Source organism: Asparagus officinalis, chromosome 8 (assembly GCF_001876935.1).
Source record: "Asparagus officinalis chromosome 8, Aspof.V1, whole genome shotgun sequence".
Classification (NCBI taxonomy): domain Eukaryota; kingdom Viridiplantae; phylum Streptophyta; class Magnoliopsida; order Asparagales; family Asparagaceae; genus Asparagus; species Asparagus officinalis.
This window is the reverse complement of record NC_033801.1, coordinates 16,384,042-16,401,872: the sequence shown is the minus strand read 5'-3', so window position 1 is coordinate 16,401,872 and position 17,831 is coordinate 16,384,042. Positions and strand designations below refer to the sequence as shown.

The window sequence follows — 17,831 nt, the reverse complement described above, 5'->3', positions numbered from 1 at the left end:
TGTAAACTTAAGTGGATAGGAGAATCCACCAACATTTTTATACATTGATGTTGCCTTTGGGATCTGTGAAAAAGTAGAAGCTGTTTTTAAAAGCATCCTCAAGTTGCTTCTAAAAGCACCCCTTTAAAAGTAGAAGTAGTTTCAACAAGCATATTAAAAAAGTTTTCACCAAACACCATTATTAGGTGCTTCTAGAAAAAAAAACTAAACAAAAGCATCCTAAAAAATAATACCAAACTAGTCCCTAGTCGAGTAGAACTTAAAACTAAAAGCAGGATAATTCATGAGATTAAAAAATAATACCAAACTAGTCCCTAGTCGAGTAGAACTTAAAACTAAAAGCAGGATAATTCATGAGATAAAATTTCATAGAGCTAGTCAATTAGAACTGAGTAGAACTTAAAACTAAAAGCAGGATAATTCATGAGATAAAATTTCATAGAGCTAGTCAATTAGAACTTAAGTGGATAGGAGAATCCACCAACATTTTTATACATTGATGTTGCCTTTGGGATCCGTGAAAAAGTAGAAGCTGTTTTTAAAAGCATCCTCAAGTTGCTTTTAAAAGCACCCCTTTAAAAGTAGAAGCAGTTTCAACAAGCATATTAAAAAAAAATTTACCAAACACCATTATTAGGTGCTTCTAGAGAAAAAAACTAAACAAAAGCATCCTAAAAAAATAATACCAAACTAGTCCCTAGTCGAGTAGAACTTAAAACTAAAAGCAGGATAATTCATGAGATAAAATTTCATAGAGCTAGTCAATTAGAACTAAAACTAGGATAAAATTAAGGGGCTAGTCAAGTAAGAACTCAAAACTAGAACTAAAAAAAATTCAAGTAGAACTCAAAACTAGAACTGGGAAAATGCTAAGAGGGTTAGTCGAGTAGAACTGAAAACTAGAAATATGATAAAATTTTATGGCGTTAGTCAATTAGAATTAGAAATACGATAAAATTATAATGTGTTAGTTAACTAGAACTGGATAAAAAAAATAGAACGAAGATAATTATAAAAAATTATCTCACTTTTGTCATATATTTATATACAAAGAGAGAGTTCTAACCTTCTAAATTATTCGACATTTAGATTAGAACTAGGTGGTAATAAAGTTAAAACTCTCTTATTTGATCCCCCCTCCCCCCCTTCATATCTTGTTTCTCTATCCTCTTCAAACCATGTCATAAGATTATACCACCTCTCTTCTTATACTTCTCTTTGTATGTTATTTTCTTTTTTAATCAAATATTAGGTTTGTATAAATAATTTAAAATTAAAAATCACAAATCCATACTCTAATAAAAATAATGAAATTAAGAGATGAGGAAAAATATTCAGTAGAAGATAAAAGAAGAAAATAGGAAAAACGTATAATAGTCTTATCATCAAAATGCATAACTTATATACTTTTTGATTACCGCAAATTATTCCAAACCATATTGACAATTGTCCTATTAAAATATATTGTTTCAAAAAATTACTCCCAATCATCCCTCTAAAGTATCCCAAATCCTCAAATCTATGCTAAATTGCTAACCTCCAAATCATGATATTTTTAAATCCTCGTTTCGAACAAATATAAATATATGAAGGTCTAATTTTCAAATCTAACATAAAATTAACAAAGATTTAAGGGTTGATGTCAAAAAAAAAACCCTTTCCTATATCCGTAGAAGAGATTGTAGGGTGTTGATGTCAATTATGGAATAAGGGGTTTATTTAGGGATTAGTGTTGTGTTAGGGTCCTCGAGCTTCTTCAGATGTCCAATTTTAGAGCCTGATGTTCTCTCCTGCACATAAAAAGGCTCGTGAGAGGCCGCAGTTAGGTTCTCCGGTTGTTCATTCGACGATCAAGTTAGCATATGAACTTAAGTGGAAAAATAGAAAGTAAGTGAATAAGAGGAGTTCAAAGTTGTATGAAAGCAGAAAAAGTTAACCCATACAGTGCAGCTTCATTTTATAGCAAATCAGAAGAGCAAAAAGATAAATTGGGCCGAGTCCAGATAGGCAACTGAGTCGGCAAATACCTCATAGGTGTCGTCCGCTGAAGACGGTAAGTCATCTAGTCATTCAATGTGGGGAGGACAACAAATGCTTAGAGCTGATTGGGTCCGAAGAATTATAAAGACTATGAAGGCTAGAGCAATGATGACTTTGTCAGAGCAGTTAATGCGAGGGTAGGTGGCTGTCAGCGAGGGGTTCGAGGAAACTACCGCCTCTTCAATCGTTTAGTTGGAGGCTGGCAAACAACACCTTTCTAGTCAGCCACGCAAGTTGTCGGTCTGGAACAACAAGTTGAGTGTGAGTGCTTATAAGGTCGATCTGGTGGGTACGATAAGTACCGCCTTTTTAGTCGGTCATGCAAGTTATCGACCTGATGGGTCGGCTACAGAAGTTGCTCAAATTGTCTGGATTCTGATCATATTTGATTAGACGAGGAACGAGACACGTGTCAGACGAGGAAGATAGTTTTCATATTTGGTGATTTATTGTCATAACATATGGTTTTACCTAGTAGACGAGCTAGGAGGTATTAGCATTGTAACATTTGTCAATTTTTAACATAAATCCTAGTGATTTAGCAAAGCAATGATTAAGAAGGATTGAGAATATAAGAGGAATGAGTACCTTTGGTGTCAATGACTAAAGTTTGGTCCTTGACACTGAGGGTGTCACGTCTCAACAACCCGTTGCTTAGAGATATTTTATCTATTTCATGAAGGTTATGCAAATCATCCTAGAGTTAACGACGGTTTTGTGAAATTTCTATTTTTTGGTTTTTTTTTTCGGTGGGGCGAGGAGGGCTCTGTCTTTATTCTCTAGTCGACCCATTTTCTGTTCAGCCCATAAGATTTTATTCACCCCAGAACCACTTCCAGCGATCCACTCCAGATCGTATAGGCCCTGTTTGGATGGAGGGTAGAGAAGGGGAGGGGAAGAGAAATGAGGCTTTCACCTTGTTTGAGAGTTTTTTTAAGGAGGGTAGAGAGGAGGAAGGAAGGGGAAAGGAGGGTAAAATTGTTTGGTTTTCTTTCCCCCCCGATTTGGGCGATAGAGGAGGGTAAAGGGGTGTAATGACATTCTTATCCCTATCAAAACAAATAAAAGGGCTGATGTGTTATTAGTATAAAGTCATTTATGTAAATTTACATATATTTACTTCCTTTCACCTTCATTCACCTTACTCAACTCCCAAACAACATATTACAATTCTCTTCCCTTCTCTTCCCATCCCTTCCCGTTATTTCTCTTTCCTTCCCTTCCCTTAGGGCCTGTTTGGATTTGTTAGGGGTGAAGGGAAGTTAAGGGAAACTGAGTGAAGGGAAGGGAATGGAAGGGAAGGGAGTTCCCTTCCCCTTGGTTACACCCCAATTTGGGGGGTAACAATTTTTATACTATTAGGGGGTGAACCAAGGGGAACTAGGGTGAATTAACTTCACCTCCTAAGTGTTCCCAAACAAGGTGAATGGAGGTGAATGGTTCCCCTAACTTCCCTTCACCCTCATTCCCCTCAATCCAAACAAGCCCTTAGGGCCTGTTTGGATTCGTAAGGGGTAAAGGGAAGTTAAGGGAAACTGAGTGAAGGGAAGGGAAGGGAAAAGAAGGGAAGGGAAGGGAATTCACTTCCCCTTGGTTACACCCCAATTTGGAGGGTAACAATTTTTATACTATTAGGGGGTGAACCAAGATGAATGGAGGTGAATTAACTTCACCTCCTAAGAATCATTCCCCAAAGTTTTACATTTTTTGGAATTTATTTGATATTTTTAAACAGAGTTTTAAAATCAGCAATATAGTTTTTCATATGTCAGTTTTCGGTCGACCGAACCGGTCGACCGAACCTGAGCTCATAGGCTTACTGGCAAGATGAATGGAGGTGAATGGTTCCCCTAACTTCCCTTCACTCTCATTCCCCTCAATCCAAACAAGCCCTTAGTAAACTCCCAAACACACCAATAGACAACCCGACCCGACCCGACCCATTTGCACCCCACCCGCAGAGACGACCGAAAACAGCCCGACGCTTCGTCCACCTCCGGTGAGAAGAACATTGAGGGTTTCGGATCCGACACCAAAGCGCTCCATCGCGGGCAACAAATATAAATGAAATTTTCTCCATTTAAAATCTTTGTTCATATTATTTCCGGATCTTGCCATCGTTCGTCCCCGTTATCGGGTCAACGGATCTTCGGGTGAGGACCCGGAGCGGATCCGCTCCGATCGGAGACATGATAACGCGGTCGAAGTTGGTGGAGCAGCTGAGGGAGTACCAGATCCGATCTCAGCACAAGTGGCCCATCATCCACAAATTCTCTCCCAAGCCCCAAATTGTAACTAGGTAATAACTTTGACCCGTTCAATTTATTTCAGTTTTTTCTTCTAAATTTGTTATGTTATAATAAGATCTGGCTTTTAATGGGAAAATTGTTAATTCCATAATTTCCTTTGATGGATCGATAATGTGTTGCAAAGTTCCCAACTTGCGATGTCAAAGATCAAATTTGTGCAGAATTAATTGGATCTTTCATGCACATTAGCCAATCATTAGTAGATCTTAGAGGATTAAAGTTTGAAATACCGAGCTAGAAATGGATGTGTCATTTGATAGCAAGGGTTCTGATTCTAGGATGTGAGACGTTCGCGTGTTTGGTTTGGAGTAATGAGACGACAAATGTATTTACAAACATCATGTAGTTTCAACTCCTGTTATTGGAACACTAAAATTGAAGGCTGTGTAATTATATGTGACCAGTTTAACTTGCCATGATGTTGGAGGGGCCTCTCTCTACAAGAGTATGGTGCATTCCGTTTCTAGTTTGGAAATGATTCGCAACACTTCGTACAAAATAATTTTACTGAGGACACGATGAAGGTAAAATTACCTCATTGGAGTTTACATTCACAACATGGGAATCATCTACTATTTTGTACAATGAAATAAGATGTGCCACCTCATTTGAGAGGATCACCAAAACAAGCAAGGGATTGGATCTTTACCTAGTGCTAAAGAAGCTAAGATCAAATTTCGGTGACAGCGGCTGTATGATGGAAAGTTTACTTGATTACCAAAACTTGCTCCATTCTGCCAACTGCTAACAAAAATATAAACATAGAGAGATGGATTTGAGTCCTAAAATTTTCTGAGGTGGGTATGAATTGAACTGGACTAATTATGATCGGGGGCCATCTATTTGATCTGTGATGTGTATTTAAATAGACTGAACTTGGCCCTAATGCCATTCCCTATGCAATATCAGGCTGCAAGAAAAAAAACCCAGAAATTAGGATTGGCATCCTAGTTCCTATACTCAATATCCTCTGTTATAAATTTATTACTGGCACGGCATTAGAATCTTGTTGACCTGATGAACGATTGCGCACATGACTTATAGTAAAGCTTTTCCTTTTAGCTTTATTGTTAGCATACTTTTCTTTGTTTTTTTTTTCTTTTGTACATGGGATGGGTCAAATGTCCGTGTAGAATTTAAAGTGATTTTAGTAAAAATAGATACCATTGTGTCGGTCTAGGTTTTGGCCCATTTAAAGGGCGCTCAACCTTGGGGGTGAGCAAGTCGGTTTTTAACGATATTTTTAGAACCGAACCTAACCGAACCGTAAATAAGCACTGAACCAAACTGAAGTGAACCAAACCGAATTATTTCGGTTTGTTTTAGTTGCTTATTTCTTGCTGCTATGGAAGTAACTGGACCTGTCACCAAGAAGAAACACGTAGCTGCCATGACCGCAACGCATAAAGCTGCTGATATAATCATTGGCACATACAATAATTTAAAAATTAAACAAGAGAAAACATGAGAAGAGCTATGTGAAGATCAGAGAAGAACAACAAATTAAAGTGGATGATCGAGGAGAGAAATTTGGAAAGCTGATTAATTTCTCTCTCTATTTTTCATGCGGCGTTGGTTTCGAGGCAGCTAGTTTTGAATTGAGGAGGTGAAACTAGTCACATGAGTGGGCTTTGCAATGAGTGAGAGAGAGAAATAGGGATGGTAATTACCATTCATTTATACGATCTTGGGAGTGTTCCGTCAGATCATTTAATTCGGATTGAAAAGTTTTCAACCCAATCCGAACCGACTACATTTCAAAACTGCACCGAATTGTCCAAAATCAGGTGGTTCTGTTGCGGTTTAAACTGAAGTTTGCTCAGCCCTACACAACCTGCGGGGCATGTTAGATACAAAATTATAACCTTTACCTCAACTTCAAAGTTTCGGTGTGGTGGAAGGGACATTTCAGAAGATGTTTGAGTTAAGTCTGTTACTTTCCTTTTTTAAGGTCCACCAACCTCTGTTTCATTTCTCTTTCTTAACCATCATCTATCAAATAGACGAACATTCTCCTGTTGGATTGCGATGGCGGTGCAGTCTTCTAAATGCAAGGTGAAAGAAAAGTTAGCCATAGTGCCTCCTGTTACTGAAGTTTATGGGCAAGTGTGCAATCAGTTGTCCACTGTAGTTCAATATTCATGATACATCACCTTTTCTTTATGCACATGCAATTACCTTTATTGTCGACTACTAATTATGGATTTAATTTTGATTGTTCTCTTGCAGGAGGGATGTTCTCGTGGCTCTTTCATTTGGATTGTTGTTTTGCTTGCTCATGATATCTTCCTATCTGACGCTGTACTATAGGTATTTCAAGGTTTCTGCTGTCGTCATATTTCTTGGAGTTCTTCTCCCTGTATGCCTGAAGGTTTCTAGGAAGAAAAAGCTAGCAAAGAAAAGGGAGAGAAGAATGTTGTTACCTTTGTCTATGTGAATATTATCGGGAGAGAATTATATTTCTGAATTATCAGGGGGGGAATTATACTATCTCGAGCCTACTGTGATCTTCGGTTAAAAATTAACATTGCTTATTCATTGCATATACAGAGTTTTTGTTTGAAAGTTGCATGGTATGGCTCATCTTTCTGTTTCAATCTTATATAATTTTGCGCTCAATGAAATGATCTATCAATGCTCATGTTGGATATCTAAATATACCAGGCTACTGCAATTGGAAATGGAACTCTCCCAAGGTACTTGGATCCATTTTCTGTGTTTCCTTTCTCCGAATCCCTCGAGTCCTGAGATTGGAAATTTATTTGATTTTCAGATTAGAGGTCTTCTTATTTTGAAAGTTCCAGTACTATACACACATTAATCATAACAATTAAATGGAGTGCAGAATGAGTGACTTCCTGAGCTTATCAATAAAATTTTAAGTAATGCCTGAATTTATGTGGACAGTAGGTTTCTGGATTTTCTTGTCCATATTGCTGATATTTGAAACTAACTGCTACGTTTTAGAACGCCAGTTTATTATGGTTATGCTATCTCAAACTGCTGTTTTTGGGCAATAACAACCTTTTTGTATTTTGCTTAGGAATGATTGGCGGCATACCTAGTTTGTTAATCTCAAGTTCCTGTTGATTTTCTTAATTTTTTAATTTTTTCAGGTGCGACGAGCCTTAGAGTGCAATTCAGGCCCAGATAAATAGTAAAAATATTGCAATGCCTACCGATTAGAAATTAGAGATGAACATGTCATAAACACGATGATGAACCTTTGCGACCCCTGTCCTTTTGAATAAGAATGTCATATTGGACAATCACATAAAGTTGGATGTAACTATGCCATGTTTCACTAACTTACCGGCAACTGGGTTGATGAATTTGACTTGAAGGTGAAGACTGTTTATGTCATGCTTTTCAGTGAGTGGATTAACATCAGAAAGCTAGTATTTTAGCCTGTAATTCTCCACTTAGCTTATTATTTAGGCCTCAATGACTTTGCAAGTATTGTAGGGCCCCCTCCCATTCTAGTGCTATTGTATATGCTTTCAAGGGAAAGTTAAAAGCTAAACAAAAGATTTGGAATATGTAAGCCTACGTTCATTTCCAAGTGAAGGTAGTAAAGGGTCTCTCGTCTAGATCAATATATAATTCCTTTGGAGCACATCATATTTATATTTTGACTAAACACCACTTAAATACCTTATAGCTTACAACCTTGCACCTATACGCCCCAAGTATTTTATTGACATCTAAAGACCCTAATGTTCTTAAGAGTGGCACGTTACTACATTTTGTTAGTAAAATATTGAAGAGCCACCATTAAATGTTGGAATATTCTCTTAAAAAAATTTCACGCGACTTGCACATGATAAACGAGGTTAATTATACATTTACGGTTGGCGGTTTCAAATAAAAACTTATCTTCACCCTTTGGAGCTGTTTGTTTGCATAAGGGGGAAGGGGAAAGCCTGTCAAAAGTATCAGTTTTGACAGACTTTCTTATAAAAACGCTTCTAAAAAGAGGCGTTTTTGTAAGAAAGTCTGTCAAAACTGACACTTTTGACAGGCTTTCAACCCATTTCCCCCTCTAAAAGAGGCAACCAAACTCGCCCTTATTTACGCTCACTTAAAGTTTGCCCCCATTTTTGTAATAATATTACATCATTTAACTAATAGAAAGTTAAAAACAAATCATAAAAACGATAAGATCTTTAAATATCAACAAAAGCTTAGGATATACACGTGCAAAGAAATGTAAACTATAAGGTGTTTTAGAGGTATCTAGTCTTCTACTTTCGATCTTCTCTCTTGTATAATTCTTCATCTTTAATAAAATGGATTAAGATCTCTTACACAAATACGTAACATCTTTCTAAAAAAAACAAAAGTAGAAAAACAAAAAAGGGTGCTCTCTCTCTCCAGAAAAGGACACTTTGAGTTGCCAACCTTTCTCCTTTGCCAGCACGAAAGCCTCTCAAAGTGACTCACATCCACTGCCACTTCTTTTAACTTCATGCGTGAGGCGGCGTAAGAGACGTTGCCACCACTACAAACCCATCCAAATTCAGTTGAACCTAAATGTCACGGGCTCCTCACGCCAAATAACGAAAGTCCCAGGTGCAATTTGCAAATTTACACTTTACGCTACATATAAATAGACCACACCAATGTGTTCCTCTTCTCATCATCACCTAATGGCTTCCAACAAATCAAGCATGTCTTCTAGAACTTGTCTTTGTGCGCCAACAACACACCCGGGCTCGTTCAGGTGCAGCCTTCATCGTAGCCGGAGACCGCCGCTGGTCCGGTCGGCGGTTTATTCGGGTTCTACGAATCGGGTTGAGTCTAGAGGAGGTGGCGGATCCGATAAGGGAAGGTCTATGAGGGCCATTTTGACGCAAATGATTAAGCCATCGAGTCATGATTTGTGTCGGAGGAGGAATTTTGAGCCTAAGCCTTCAAGGTTTTGTTTGATTAATGGAAGTGGGCAAAGCGTGTCTGTGGTTTAAAAATGTACATAATTTTGTAGATATGATCGCATGGTGAGAGTTGATGTTAACTGTTGTTGCTCAGCTCTATTTGGAATGTGAAAGAACTATTATTTTTTAAAATTACACTAAACCGCCGTCAAGGACTTTAGTGTTTTCCACTAAACCCCAATAACTTCTAAAATTGCATTTATTGGAATTGTAGAAAGCCCCAGTAAACATTCACATTTTGCAGTTACTTCCATGACAGCATCAGTTCACATTTAGTGTCTAGATGTGTCATCAACACAAAACGTGGACTGATGCCATTATAAGGGTTTTCTGCGAAACCAGGAAAGTTATTAAGAGTTTTATGTAATCCCAATAGTTATTGGGAGTTTAGTGCTATTTTAGAGGTTGTTGGGGGGTTTACTCTAAATACTAAAAGCTTGGGAGGGTTTACTGTTATTGCAAATCCTAGTATTGAAGAGAGTGGAGAAAGGGACACCTTATCATTTTGTATTTTTCTGCATAAGGCCAAATGAAAGTTTGCGGATATTGGAAATGGATAAGCTCATGACAGAAGCAAAGACTCAAGTAGCAAAGAACTTGACTTGTTCTTTCGAGTCCGATCTTATCTTCTAAGGCCCCGTTTGGTACGCGGGAATGGGGTGGAATGGAATGTCATTCTCACTTCTCATTCCCTCATACCAAACAAAACTAGTTTTTAGATATTAGAATGACCATTCCCATGGAATGATCATTCCTACTTTTTGTGAGAATGGGCATTCCAAGTGAGAAGATAGGGAATGACCATTCCCATTCAAGGGAAGAATCAAATTAGTTAGGTTTTTTTTCAATTATACCCCTATTAATAATAAGAATTAATTTAAAAATCATGGCTTTTGACTACGTATTCTCATTCTCTCTGTTTTTTTAGGCTCCACCGAAACAAAAAGGCCTCATTTCTATTCATCACCCTTGAAATCGACGTATTCTCATTCTTTATATTTTTTTGGACCTATGAAAGATGCAATAATCTTTTATTTATTTTTATTTAATTTTTTAAGACTAAGAAATAGTGAGAATTGTTTAAAAAATATAAACGAAACATACACCTGATCGATAACATGCGCATTAGTATAACACATACCTAGATTAATATAACATATGCATAAATAATTTTTTTAAGTTATTATCATTAATGTTTATTGTTATCTTATTAAAAATCTATGTTGTTGTAAGGGCATTATTAGAAAATAAGATTCCATTCTCACTTGTGAACTAGTGATACCAAACATGGGAATGAGAATTAGATTTTCATTCTAGCTTCATTCTACAAACGCACCCAAACAAGAGAATGAGAATGATCATTCCATTCTCACATACATTCCATTCCATTTCTTATTTCATTCCATTCTCACTTGACTTCATTCCCACGTACCAAACGAGGCGTAAGATCCATTTGCAGATTAACTGTAGTTTTTATATTTGAATCTAGGAGCCACGTGAGAATCCAAATTTGATTGTTTAAAAAAAAATAAAAGTATAATCAGAGGAAGAAGATCATCAACATCACACACTTTTTTTTTTCCAGGATATTTTCGAAAATTACTTGCCTTAAGATAATCTCGTTGATACATTGATGGAACTTTTTTCAGTTGCCCATTTTCAAGTTTTCATTATGGTCGTACTTAATATTAGGACTTTTGTTAAATGCGAAGAGGTACGGCTTGTTGGGGATTTGAAACACACAATCGAACCCGTGCCCTTCCGGATCTTGTGCTAAGAGTTTAACAATTAGGATAATCACCAAAAATAAAAAAAAATTGCAGGAAAGATAAACAAGAAGGAACACATACACCAGATTTAACGAGGTTCCACTACAAGAAATCCGGTATTTAGCGACCAAAATTAGTGAAGGGACTAGTTGACCGTCATTAATGTGTGTAAAATAACGACGGTTTTAAAACCCTTCATCAAGTTATCACAATTATTAGAGAAATGATGTGAGATGGGATAACGGTTTTCTAGTCCCTTCGTTGATTTGATCCTAATACCGTCGTTATTGGGTCTCCTTAAAGACGAAGGGGTCCATTACCTTCAGTGATAATAATGCTAATCTTAATAGGACTTAAAATTTAACCTATTACTGTTAATAAAAGAAAACCAAACTCCAATTCGCTACAACTACCCCCCACGTTTTAATCTTTATCCTTCTCTCACATTAATGTATAAGGCCAACGTGCGGAGCACCAGAAACGGACAACCATTCGTTCTCATCTACGCAAACCCACTATAACAAATTACACTTTTCCCAACGCTTATTCCCGACGCATGGTTAAATACGTCATCATAAAGTATGTTTTTCCCGACGATTTTAGTTAGCGTCGGCAAAACATATATTTTTCCCAACGTTTATAATTAGCGTCGCTAAAAGTGTATATTATTAGTGATGTTTTTGCTTAGCGTCGGTAAAAGTGTATGGATTTCCTGACGTTCTTTTCATTTTCGTCGGCAAAAATATATATTTTTAGCGACGTTTTAAGGCTGGCATCGCTAATAGTGTGCATATATCGCGACGTGTAGGTAAGCGTCGCTAAAAATCTATTTTCCTTACGGCCCTGGTTTGCGTCCCTAAAAGGTTTATTTTTAACGATGCTTTTTTATTCATCTGCGTCGCCAAAAATCGTTCCCCCAAAATTCATCCCCACCCATTTCATTTGTTTCTCCCAAAATTCATTTGTTCCCCTCCCCCCTAAATTTCATTCGTTCCCCCAAATTTCACAGCCGCACCATCCCGCCGACCCCGTTCCCCCACCCCCTCGACCTCCTCTCTCCCCTCGTTCCACCGCCCCATCTCGCCGTCCCTCGCCGCCCCATCCCGCCGCCCCCGTTTCCCCAACCCCTCGACCTCCTCTCTCCCCTCGTTCTCCCCTACCCGACCTCTTTCTCCCCATGCCACCGTCGCTGCTTCCCCACGCCGCCGTTGCTTCCCCCCTACCCGACCTTGCGACCTCCTCTCTCCCCATGCCACCGACCTGCTCTCTCCCCATGCCACCTACGTCCCTGCTTTGAGTATTGTTTGATGGGCTTTTGGTGTTTAGATCTGTACCTAGGGTTTGAAGAAGTCGATGGAGGCAATGAGGGGATTTGCACTGTTAACAGATACGTTGTATACTTCTTGTCATAGCATGTTAAACATTAACCCTTCTTATCAGTTACCTGATAATCATTAGGTCTTCTTTTACGTTTCCTGCTAGGTTTTTCAGCCTGAATTTACAATTGCATCACTCTTAACTGATTAAGGTTGCATATTACCCGTTTGATTTAATACCTCAGAGATGTTTAATCGGTTGTAGTTACTTGTTGCCCGTGTCTCAGAAATTTTGTAAATTTGACTGATTTTGAGTTGGTTCTAGTGGTTGTTCATCTGAAAGTTAATCAATTATAGTTGCATGTCGCTGTTTGGTCCAATGCCGAAACTTAGGAGAATTAGTTGATTTTAAGATGACCCTGGTGGTTGTTCATCTGAAATTTAATTGATCACATTTGCACGTTTCCTGTTTGATCAAATGCCTCAAAGAAATTTGGAAAGTTTAGTTGACTTTAAAATGCCCTTAGTGGTCGTTCATCTGAAACTCAATGATTAAGGTAGCATATTGCATGTTTCATCAGTGTCTTAAAGAGATTTATAAGTTTTAATCAATTTAGGATTAGCCCAAACAGTTGTTTATTTGGAATTTGGATTAAGATTTTGAATTTGTTATGATTCTTGACAGAGATTGGTTGAGCCAGATGTGGGATTATAAGTTTTAATCAATTTAGGATTAGCCCAAACAGTTGTTTATTTGGAATTTGGATTAAGATTTTGAATTTGTTATGATTCTTGACAGGGATTGGTTGAGCCAGATGTGGGATTCGGAAGCCCATTGTGCACTGCAAAGAACATCTTGCAACTTGAAGATCTCTTGTTGCAATGTCCACGCACATGGTAAGTGAATTGTTCAACTCACATGTTCTTCTTTTTCATTGTGTACATTGCTTTTCATTTTCTTATAATGAATGCTAGTTGTTTAAAGCTTAACAAGTCCTAAACATTGCTGAGTTCATTATTTGTGTATCATTTAATAAAAATTCTCGGAAGGGCATCTGCAGTTTTCACTTTCTATTCTTGTATTTTATGAAATAGTTTATCCACACAAAATATGTTGAGTGGCAACAGGATTCAGAGCTGAAACTTCTTTTGGGTGTTCAATTAAACAAAAAAACAATAGAGAATATGGAAAGACAAAGGAGAATGAAGAAAGTAAAAATAAAGAGAAAATGAGAAGGGAAGCGAACAGAGAGTGGAAAAAAAATCAAGGAGTAATAAAAAGAATGATAACTTGTAATTAACATTATTTTGAATCACCTAATAATCAAGGTAGTGATTTTTATATTGATGCAATGTTGTCATGGACTTAGGATCACAATCTAGATAACAAGGCAACATCAGACTGCAACTAGGATAAGTCAGGATTAGAATGGACATTACAATATTCAGTTGGGTATTAAGATTAAATTGTTGAACTCCAATGCTTATAGATGTTTCAATCCAATCAAGTCAGGCAACAGGGGTCTTCGCTATGCAAAATAAACTAGAAAAGCATAACTCTTGGTAAAAATAAATAAATAATTCAACTCATTTTCTATCGAATGACGTATTACTTGACCACTATATTTCTTCAAATTGATGTGATGTATTTCTATAGGCTTTAAAAACTTGAGCAGAAAGAGGCTGCTGGAAGATGTATCTCAAGAGTAGTTTCTCATTGAATATGTTGGAGAGGTGAAGAATGTTCTACATATCTTAAGATTTTCTTTACACCTGTCTTCAGAAATTGGAAATTGATGAACATGCGTAAAAATTAAGAATTACTTAGTGTACTTATTCTATCATGCTGATTTCTTGACATAATTATAATTTATTAATTGGCCTTCCTATACGGTGACATTGTCTCGATATTCATTTTGAAGATATTACTTAGTGTACTTTTTTTGTGTATCTGTTAAACTGAATCATTCAAACAGCAAGTAGTTCTTTTATAGTCTATCCTTATCTTTTTCTTCTAATGATATACAGATTAGTTGAACTGTTGATGCTCTTAATCTTAATACTTATTAATTATAAATATTAGCTCTTGAAGCTGAGCATGTCTGCTCATGCAAATGAACCTGCTACTTGATGTTGGTGGAAATGCTTCTATTATGAAACTTACATACTTAAACCTATATAATTTGCTGGTATACGTGCACTGTTCATGTCAATGAAGAATGTCATTTAGTGTTAGGTTGGAGATCATGCTGAATTTGATTGTATTCTCTTCTAAATTCCCTTTTTTCAACATTATGTAGGTTATCAAAAGAAGCATACAGAGTGGAATGCCGTCCGAGTACACTGAAATGATCTTAATCCAGCATGAGTTGGAAAAACAATGTGGGATAAAGCAGGTATATCATTAGTTTGTTTCATCTGTAAACAAGGGTGGTAGGGGTGAAGGCCCTTCATCTAGAGTCATCGCTTTGCTTCATCAACTTACTGTGAATGCTTCAACAACGCTTAGATGAGCATGAGCAACAACAAAGGATGTCTGAGTTGGAGTCACAAGTGAAAACTATGCAAGAACTTTTTTTTAGGCAATCACCTTCGTTGACTCCTCAAACTCGAGAACGTGTGTAGGACTAGATAATTATTTTTTGTAAAATCTCTTATATACTTTTATGATTGACTACTTGCACTAAAAAAATATGATTTTTACTTAATAAGATAATATTTGCTTAATTGATATTTCTTAATTATATGATTTGGGGGTAGCTCGAGTCTTCTTTTGACGATGATTAGAGGTGTCAGAGATGTGTCTTCCCCAAACTTTTATTTTAATTTGTTTTAGATAGTTTCATGTATTTTTCTTTGGAACAATTAGGATATTAACTCTTATTATTAGTATTGAATATTTGAGGATGGTGGAATTTTATTTATTGATGTTATTAATGAATGGAATTTTTATTTTTCCTCTTATTCATTATTGGGTATTTTTAATATATTTTTGTTGTGAATCTTAGTGTCAGGTTGAGAATAATATGATAGTTGCCTATGAATGAAAAAAATATTATTAATGTATATTAGAAATTTGTAATCTACAATGGCGGTTTTATAAATCGTATTTGGTTCATCAACGAAGGGAAAGCATCGTCGTTGATGGGTTATTAATTACCCATTATGAGGACTTTTACGACGGTATCCAACCGTCATTAATTAGTCTTTAACGATGGGAAAATATCCCTGTAATTAATGGTAACGACGGTAAAATATCTCCGTAACTAATGGTAACGACGGGAAAATATCCCCGTAACTAATGGTAACGACGGGAAAAATATCCTGTCACTGATGGTAACGACGGGAAAATATCCCCGTTACTGATGGTAACGACGGTGATAATTACCGTCGTAAATATTAATGACGGTAATATGTTCCGTCGTTATAGACTCTATAACGACGGGTAGTATATCCCTTCGTGACCCTTTAGCGAAGAGGGCTTCAACGACGGGTGACGAAGGGATTTTTCCCCGTCGTTAGCATACAATAACGAAGGTTTTCAGCTTTTTAACGAAGGGAAATCCCTTCGTTAAAGATGTAATTTCTTGTAGTGTTCGTCAACGTGCCTACGTCCTCGGGAGCCATACCACACAATTCTTTGATTAATTGAAGAAGATTACAATGCTCACAATTGGTCTCTCTCTCTCTAAGATTTCTAGTCTCAAAGAGCAGTCAAAACCCTCTCTCTCTCTCTAAACCCCTCTCTCTCTCTCTCTCTCTCTCTCTCTCTCTCTCTCTCTCTCTCTCTGAATAGTTGTAGGGGCAAGCAGGGGCTAAAAATTTATTAAAACTTTTTGGATGTCTTTGGGTATAATCTTGTTGGTTTTAATCACTTACCTTCTTGGGAAATAGTAAAATTTAGAGTCTTAAAATATAACGTTATAAATAATAGACAATCCATCTGAATTCGCTTGTTTATGTTTCGAACTTATTTTAAGAAAAAGTGACTTAAAGGGGAAAAAATAAAGATTTAGAATTAAACATTTTGAAGAGGTTTGAGTGTTTATGATGTTAGTATGCAAATTAAAAGTGTAATTAGTAGAAACTATTAAGTGAATCCAAGTAAATTAGAATGATTAATAGTCATTTGATCGATTTGTTGTTATTGAATTATGAGGTCAATAATGTGTAGAATTTACAGTTACATGAATGGATATTCTACAATCTAATTGATCCAATAGTTTTTAGTATTATATATAATAGACACAAACTTATATTATATATTTATAATAAGTAACAAGACTAAATTTACTCACTTTAATAATATCTCTCAATTGTTTGGAGAAATGTACTCCTAGTAGCTTAATCATCAATCAATCCCATAATTATACAACATACATGAATTTTGTACTTCAACAAGATGAATAATTATTCCCAATATGGATTTTCTAACTGAAAAAGAATATTGACGGAAATAGGGGTTAAATACTAAATCTAAAAATGTGTTTTTATTAAACTCTATATTTTATCTTCAAAAAAAATTTGTGGAATTTATAAGACTACCTAAATTTAGTAAACAATGTTATTTGAGATCAAGCAAGATCACGAATGCTATTAAGAATTTCCCAAAAAAAGAAAATCAATTGTGTAGAAGGATTCCTAGTATAATAGGACATGTAATCCATGTACATATAAGTTCAGAATAATATTTAATACAGTGTAAAAAATTAAATAAATATATATGACATGTACATATTAATTAATAATTATATATAAATTATATATAGTATGGTCATTTGCAAATTATTATCCCAAAAAAATTGAAAGTATTCAAGAAAATTTGGTGGCTTCTAAAATATCTTGGTGTCTTGATGCGTTTGTATGTAGTTGTAAATTAGGGAAATTGAGAGACCATAAAATCTCACTTATCTTACATCTCCCAAAAATATAAGAAAATTTGAAACTTACTATTAAACCGGCATTAAAGAAGAAAATGGATGTGAGCAATGTGCTTGATACAAATTGATGTACTATTAAAAAAATCATTGACATATTATTGGGATTTGAGAGTAGGAGCTATTTATAGTCAATTTTCAGGTGGATTGAGAGAGGACTCATATTTGAACTTTTTTTAGATAAAAATGTAAGGGGATTGAGCGTTGAAAGAGAAGAGAAATAGATTTTGGAGTAGATGTGGAGATGAACCGACAAAGGTTACAAAATAATGAGTCCTTAGTTTTATTAATTTAATTTAGTTTAATTTAATTAGGTTTAGAATGTATAATATAAATAAGGTTTAGGCGTACCCATACTCCCTCTTATAAAGGGAGTATGATATTTTAATTAATTAGAGCATGATCATAATGAAATCATGTTAAAGATATTTCTATTCATTAGAATAATTTGACATGTATGAAATTATTTTGGATTTTTTTTCCAAATTTTGTAAAATCTATAATTTTCTACATATTTCGTAAAATA

The 17,831-nt window shown here is 36.0% G+C and overlaps 1 protein-coding gene across 1 annotated transcript; it reads left to right on the top strand.

Annotated features, from left to right (window-relative positions):
- On the top strand, positions 3,983 to 6,914 carry LOC109822610. Its single transcript, XM_020388843.1, has 2 exons — positions 3,983 to 4,339; positions 6,579 to 6,914. Exons 1-2 carry the CDS (start codon positions 4,230 to 4,232, stop codon positions 6,784 to 6,786), a joined length of 318 nt encoding a protein of 105 aa, XP_020244432.1. The 5' UTR covers positions 3,983 to 4,229; the 3' UTR covers positions 6,787 to 6,914.